Consider the following 8260-nt stretch of genomic DNA (forward strand, 5'->3'; position numbering starts at 1 on the left):
AGTTGAAGTTCTATTTGGAGCCTCAATTGAGGTGAACTTCTCAGATTTTGCCACTATAGGGACCATGCGATCGGGCCACTGAATTACATTTTAATGGTTCAGTGACATGTTCTGTGCAGTGTGTATCATCTACAAGATGCGTTGCAGCAAATCACCAAGGGTCCTTCAACAGCATCTGCCAAACCCGTGACCACTACCACCTAGAAAGATAAGGATAGCAAATGCATGGGAACACCAACAGCTGGAGGGTCCCCTCCAAGTCACTCACCATCCTGACTTGGAAATATATCGCCGTTCCTTCACTGTCGCTGGGTCAAAATCCTGGAATTCCCTCCTTACCAGCACTGTTAGTGTACCTATACAGTAAGAAGTTTAACAACACCAGGTCAAAGTCCAACAGGTTTATTTGGTAGCAGTGTACCTATACCACAGGGACTGCAGCGGTTCAAGAAGGCAGTTGACCACCACCTTTTTAAGGGCAATTAGGAATGAACAATCAATGCTGGTCTAGGCGGTGATGCCCACATATCATGAACAAATATGAAAAAAATTACACCTGCGAATAGAACTGGTATCAAAATCCTCCCTGTTTGTCTATTAAATAGGACAGGCTGTGTGGTGTATTAGTCATCCATTTTCAAGGAGTAGGCTGTTGTATTAGAGCTGGAAGGTAAAAGTGAAACCAGTTAAACAAGGTCAGAGCTAGTCCAAGAATGCCAAACATGAACTTTACAGACAGCGAGGAGAGGAATATTGATCACTGATATGGCATGATTGAGACACTTGTACAGGAAAAAGCTATAGATACCAGAAAGAACAGATATGATTAAAAAAAAACAAGTATCACCAATTCCATCACATACACAATAAGGTGAGAGCCATATTTCAAGTTGGAGTTTTGAGAACCCAAGGATTTGCTTTTATATAGGGCATTAAACAACCTCAGAAAGTTCCTAAGTGTGAATTAAATGCAATTGAATTGTAGTCATTGTGTAATATTGTCTAATTCAATATTGTATATTCAGTTCAAGCCTGCGTGAGCAGCAATGTGATAATGACAAGGAAATCTTTTATTAGTGATGCTGGTGGAAAAAAGTATGGGCCAGGACACCGAGGAAAACACCCTACTCAACTTTCAATAATGTCATGGGACCTTGTTGGTTCATTTGTACTTTTCCAGTCATTTCTACATTGCAGTTCATGAGAGAGCAAATGGGGTAGCCTGCAATAAGTAAAATTTCTGTGTGTCAACATTTGTATTGGCCAGGCCCATATATTGTTTCATTGATCACATTACTGAAGTTCCTCATTATATTTTCATTAGCATGCTGGCTAATAAGGGCAGCACGGTAGCACAGTGGTTAGCACTGCTGCTTCACAGCTCCAGGAACCTGGGTTCGATTCCCGGTTTGGGTCACTGTCTGTGTGGAGTTTGCACATTCTCCTCGTGTCTGCGTGGGTTTCCTCCGGGTGCTCCGGTTTCCTCCCACAGTCCAAAGATGCGCGGGTTAGGTTGATTGGCCATTCTAAAATTGCCCCTTAGTCTCCTGAGATGCGTAAGTTAGAGGGACGAGCAGATAAATATATAGGGATATGGGGTTGGGCCTGGGTGGGATTGTGGTCGGTGCAGTCTCGATGGGCCAGATGGCCTCTTTCTGCACTGTAGGGTTTCTATGATAATGATTATACTTCAATACTTCATAGAGGAGCTTCAGTTGCCCTATCAACTAGATTAAAAACATATTTCAATTATCATTTATAACACACATATGTTCAACTGTGGAATGTGAAGAGATAGACTTTTCCTATTATCAATATACTCATTGAAACTCATTATTGTCTAAGGAAAAGGCATTAGTGCTGGATATTGAAGCAATGGCTGCCACAGACAGACCCACTCAAAACCTCTTGGAAATACACTATGGGTGAAGAATTTCTGGGCAAGGCAATCAGCCACTCGACAGAGATTGCAAGTGGCACAGGTAGTGTCAATAAAGTCTTCATCTAAGGAAGCTGGCTAAGGGATACTTTTTTTACTCAGTAAAATCTTGTTCGATTGGCTCCTTATCACTCACAGCTTAAACACTAAATACATTCTAACTTGGAAAAGACATACTCTTATAAAAAAGAAAATTAAATCTTTGTTGGGACAAACCAAGGAGGTGACTAAAGGGGAACCAGTTCACCCCTTCTCACCTGATCATGCCCAGGATTGGTTCATATGGATTAATAAATTTGCAGATGACACAATGATTGGCCGGGTGATTAACAATGAGGTTGACTGTCTTGGGCTAAAAGAAGATATAGACGGGATGGTCAAATGGCCAGTTAAGTGGCAGATGGAATTTAACCATGATAAATGTGAGGAGATACACTTTGGAAGGAGTAATTTGACAAAGAAGTATTCAATGAATGGTAGGTCACTAGGAGGTTCTGTGGAACATAGAGACCTTGACATGTTTGTCCATAGATCTCTGAAGGCAGAAGGGCATATTAGTAGGGTGGTGACAAAGGTATATGGGACACTTGCCTTTATCAGTCAAGGCATAGATTACAAAAGCAGGGAAGTCATATTGGAGTTGCAGAGAATTTTGGTGCGGCTACAGCTGGAGTACTGTGTGCAGTTCTGGTCGCCACACTATAGGGTGGATGGGATTTCACTGGAGGGGGTGCAGAGGAGAAGGCATATTTAAGTTATGAAAAGAAGTTGGGTGGCTTGAGTTGTTTTCATTGGAGCAGAGAAGACTGAGGGACGACCTAATCAAGGTGTATAAGATAATTCACTGGGCCTTCAAACCACTTGTGCGGCCGTACACAGGGTGATTTGAAGGGGCTGAATGATTCTGGATTGATGAACAGCTACACCAGCGGTTTGGGGGAATCATGGATCATGGTCTGGGCTTCAGTCCATTCAGGGGTCTGACTTACAGGCTAATCTTTCCTCCAATTGTCTTCTTGACCTTCCTCGAACCAGTTATAGTTTTGTGTTCAACAGGTCATGTCTTACATCGGCGTAATAATGGAAATGCATGTAACTCATAGCGAACTAAAATGAACCACTACTTAAAGTCACGTTTGATGATTCAACATTTATCATTTCCTTGGGGTGAGATGTTAAGCCAAGGTTGCCAACTGACCCCTCAGCTGGCTTAAAAGATTTCCTGGCACTGTTTTTTAAGAAGAGCAGGGGAGTTAACCCTAATATCCTGGCCAATAGTTATCTTTCAATCAACATCACAGAGACAGCGTATCTGCTCATTTCATATTGCTGCCTGTTTAATCTTGCTTTGTGTTTCCTACAACAGTGACGACACTGCCTCATTGCTGTCAAGAGCTTTCCAGATGATCTGAGGCTGTGAAAGGTGCTAAATAAATGCAGCTCTTCCCTTCTTGCAGTTATTCTTTGCACTTTTCTATTCAGCACCTCGAGGGACACACCTGTGGGAGTTTATTCGGGACATTCTCCTGGATTCAGAGAAGAACTCCGGACTGCTAAAGTGGGAGAACAGGTCTGAAGGGGTTTTCCGTTTCCTCAAGTCAGAGGCGGTGGCTCAACTCTGGGGGAAGAAGAAGAACAACAGCAGTATGACCTACGAGAAGCTGAGTCGTGCAATGAGGTAGGGTCCTCTGCAGTAAGTTTGTCTCCTTTGTTTATCCAACATAGAGATAAAAGCCCTCACTCCCCACCCTCCCCAGCCCTCTCCAACACCACCACCAAAGGATACAGTGCTCAGGGTCGCTGGATAGAATTCACACCCATTTTCTCCCTCCCTTCACCGGGAATGTGAGTCTGAATGAAATCTGGTGGTAATGTCTTTGCTCAGGATTAGTATTGCTCTGAGAACTCTTGCCCCCACACCCTGTGTAGCTGTGTGAGGATGCACCACCAAATCTAAACAAGAATACTGCCTCCAAGGTCAGGCCTGGCATTGGGAAGAATTCTCATTGTCCCCATAGCCATGATAGAAGTGAACAGTGTAAGTAATAAAGGGGCAGGAAGGACAGCTTTATGAATGGTACCACACAGCCAATATTAGATACTTTACTGTGTAAGGAATGAGATTGAGACTGAGCTGTAACATCTCGGTGTGACACTCTGGCCCAGATGTCCCAGAGGCGACAGTCACTGCTGGATTTCTGCTCTGCTCAACTCTTTCCATGCCTGGATGCTGCTCCACATTTCTCACTGGTTTTCCGAGTCCAGGTTCTCCAGAATTGCAGAGCGAGTGTCCACAAGAGAGTGGCTGTGTGAGTAAGGAAAGTGGGCGAGGTAAATAGGTAAGTAGGTGGGGTGGCTGGCATGTTGAAGCTAGTCAGGTAAAGAGGGTGTGTTAAGTCAGGGGGGTCATCAGGCCTGGTTCAGGGATGGTCAGGTGGTCAGGTAGGTAGTCAGGGGGTCAGAGGGTAATCAGGTGATCAGAGGGGGTATTTGGATTGGGTCAGGTCAGAGGGTGGTTGGAACTGGCTATATTCTGGGGGTCATGGGGTTAATCAAAAGATCAGTGTGAATGATTGGAGGGGTCAGTTGTGGGGTTACCCAGGAGTAGGAGTTTTCTGTCTACCATTTCCTGGGTAACTATTCAGGTAAGTTTTCAGGGCAATGCAGCATGGCCAATCAAGTATTCAGGGCAATTTAGCATGGTCAATCAACCTAACCCACACTCCAAAGGCGTGCTGGTTAGATGAATCGGCCATGCTCAATTGCCCCTTAGTGTCGGTGGGATTAGCAGGATAAATACATGGAGTTACAGGGATAGGGCCTGGGTGGGATTGTTGTCGATGCAGGCCCGATGGGCCAAATGGCCTCCTTCTGCACTGTAGGGATTCTATGATTCTATGAAGTGTGACGGAACTGTCTGAAGTCTCCAACACAGAGAACTGCCCATTAGAAATTAAAACCTCCTGGGAAATTCCCACATGGGCCAGTGCATCAGGACTTTCGTCAGGAGGTCCTGATGTGCATCTTGTAAGTCTGGTGCCCACCAGTCCAGAGACTGGATGATCTGGGCTGTTCATGGGCTTCTTTAATACATGGTAAACATTTCACACCCTGACTCATACTTTATAAAACACACTGTTGTATAAATGAAACTGTTCACCTTAAATAATCTCCTCATTGTTTCCAGATTGATTGTGAAACATGTAAAGCTGACAAACAATTTGTAGACGGAGTAGGTTGCAATCGTTCTAATAATATTCCAATAAGATTAGAATTTTTTTTATTGTACCTGCATGACATGCTCAAAAACTTAAAAGTTCTGCATCCAGAATGTAATTCTGAAAAGCACAGGCTACAAAATTAAATATCCACCCCGATACTTGCAGAATGGGCAAAAACATGGCATATGAATCTCAACACATAAATATGAGGAAGTATATTTAGCAGGAAAAATAGGAGGTCACATTCCTTTTTTAAAAAATCTTCTATTCATTCACGGAATCAGGGTGTCGCTGACTGGACCGGCATTTACTGTAATAATTGTTACTTAAATGTCTGAACCTTCAAATATCTCTTTTGTCAGCAATGGGATTATGCCATTCAGCTCCCCAAACCTGTACTGCCAATTGTCAGTTCACAGAAGTAATTTGCTTTAGCTCCACCGACCCATTTTGGTTCCGTAACCTTTAATACTCTCGACAAACTAAAAACCCTCCTAATCTCCAGTTTGAAATTTTCAATTGACCCACAGCCCCTACAGATTTCCACCACACTTTGTGTGAAGAGGGTCTTCCTGACATCACCCTAGCTCTAACGTTCACCTCTCAGCCAATATTCCCTCCAATTTGTTTCAGAGTGTGTGGGCAATTTTAAGTGCGTGGCCTCTTTTGAGTTTTTTTGGCATGGCTGCACGTCCATGGTTATTTAGAGGGACCAACATTTGCACGGACTGCACAGGGATTTTCACCCCCACGGTTTTTTGGTGAGTGGGGGGAGAAGGGGAGCTGGAGTTGGGAGAGGTAAAGGAAGTGAACTAATGGTCTCTCCACTTCAGTTAGTCACCATGATAATCAATATGATTCTAAAATTAGATTTGAGCATACTGAGATATTGCTGCTTCTCCTGGAAAAGTAGATATTGCTGTGGGAAGGGGTCGAGAGGCCAGAAGTAAAGAGAGTTAGACCCCGGGCACATATTACAGTGTAGCGCAGTATACCTTAGCACTGGAATTATCATCAGTGAACTGTGCAAATTACACAGGGAAAACTTCAGTCAACAAGCTCAAAGCTGACATCAACCTTTCCAAGCTCCCTGCCAACAGAATATAATGTCTGAATTTTAGATGTTAGTTGCTTTATATGTAACAGAAATCACAGCACCACTTCGTCAGATCTCACAACCTAGAAAAAGGCCATTTGGCCCATCGTACCTGTGCTGCCCCATTTCTGTATATACACTGGGAGAATAAAGGCAACATTTCTACATTGTCAAAATCATAGCTATGGGAAATCTGCTGAATGCTGCAAGAGTCCATGTCTCAACAGGAAGAAGTAAACTGTGTGACAAAGTGGATCTCAAACACACCTTCCCTCACACCCAAACATGCATTGCACGGGCCTGGACACATGGACTTGGAGGTTTTATTTGGTGATTTGTTATATTTTCATCAGTGCAGTTCCCTCTAGTTCCTTTAGGCTGTTAAAATGAATGATCTTTAGTGCAAGTTAGTGACTCAGCTTAGATCAGTCAGCAATTCCACATCCTGTGTACATGACGTTAACACAACTGCACTCATTGATCTGGTCCTTTTTGTGTGGCACAGATATTATTATAAACGGGAGATCCTGGAGAGAGTGGATGGCCGCAGGTTGGTCTATAAATTTGGAAAGAATGCCCATGGTTGGAAGAATTATGACCAATAGTGTGAACCCTTGAAGATCACTGAGGAAATGATTCCCATCTCATCCAAGAGATAGCAAAATGGTCATTGTTATTTATATGTATAGAAAAATCAAACGGTGATAAAAAATGGTCACTAACCCTTTCCATTTGTCTATCAACTGCCACCAAATTTCCAAAGGCCTCAAAATCCCAGTTAACCAAATTCAGAGAAAACAATGTCCACAGGACAGCGCGCAGCATTGTACAGAACAGCCGTGTGTCCAGCCACATAGGAAGAAAAATATTTTCTCCCAAAAATTAAAGCAACTATTTAATCATCAGGCAAGAAAGAAAAGGAAATCTATGATTTTAGTTTCTATTGAATAATACCATGTAACAATAACTATCTATAATGCCACATTTAACATGGTAAATGTCTTAAAGTACCTCACAGGAGCATACTCAAAAAACATTTGAACCCAAAGGGCGGCACGGTAGCACAGTGGTTAGCACTGCTGCTTCACAGCTCCAGGGTCCCGGGTTCAATTCCCGGCTCGGGTCACTGTCTGTGTGAAGTTTGCACATTCTCCTCGTGTCTGCGTGGGTTTCCTCCGGGTGCTCCGGTTTCCTCCCACAGTCCAAAGATATGCGGGTTAGGTTGATTGGCCATGCTAAAATTGCCCCTTAGTGTCCTCAGATGCGTAGGTTAGAGGGATTAGTGGGTAAAATATGTAGGGATATGGGGGTAGGGCCTGGGTGGGATTGTGGTCGGTGCAGACTCGATGGGCCGAATGGCCTCCTTCTGCACTGTCGGGTTTCTATGATTTCTATATCACAGGAGATATTAGGATAGGTGACCAAATGCCAGATCAAAGAGGTAGGTTTTAAGGAATCCCTTGAGGAGAGAGAAGTGGAGAGGTTTCAGAAATAAACTGCAGAGCTCAGAACCAAGTCAGATGAAGGCATGGCGATAAATGGTGGGGTGAAGGAAGTCGGGGTGCCCATTTCACCAGCGTTGGAGGAGCCTCTTCCTTCTGCCACATGGACTCTTCCTTCTGCCACATGGACTTGACACCGATGACAAAATGCAGTTCTTGCTCTTGGTGACTTCCCCTCTTGTGTATCCAATGCAGAACTGCAACTATTGCTGTTGGGCCACTCTCTTATCAGTCACGTAACTGTGCACTGGGATCAGAGAGCTCATCCTGGGAACTTGCAGCTAAAAATCCAATGATTTAATTTTTGTTTTATTGGGAATGGCAAGTTGATTATTGGGAAAGATTTTGATTCCAATACCTCGTGACAAATGCAAACGGTTAATGATCTTTTAAGATTCCTTATAAATATAAAAAAATCTGCAATGAAAATCATCTTTTATATATTTGTAAAATAATTTAATTTTTATTGTACTGTGTTGATTTGGGCTCTCACTTGGCTGTG

At 43.4% G+C, this 8260-nt stretch overlaps 1 protein-coding gene across 1 annotated transcript in view; it reads left to right on the forward strand.

Moving 5' to 3' along the window:
* Window positions 1-7298, forward strand: part of ehf (ets homologous factor) — a 71019-nt gene extending 63721 nt beyond the window's left edge. The window contains exons 8-9 of the mRNA XM_078220380.1: window positions 3422-3617; window positions 6762-7298. Coding sequence (XP_078076506.1) covers window positions 3422-3617; window positions 6762-6861 — 296 coding nt within the window. The 3' untranslated portion in view covers window positions 6862-7298. The remainder of the gene's footprint in view (window positions 1-3421; window positions 3618-6761) is intronic.
* Window positions 7299-8260: the final 962 nt, after the last annotated feature.

This window comes from Mustelus asterias, chromosome 9 (assembly GCF_964213995.1).
Source record: "Mustelus asterias chromosome 9, sMusAst1.hap1.1, whole genome shotgun sequence".
In the NCBI taxonomy this organism is placed as follows: domain Eukaryota; kingdom Metazoa; phylum Chordata; class Chondrichthyes; order Carcharhiniformes; family Triakidae; genus Mustelus; species Mustelus asterias.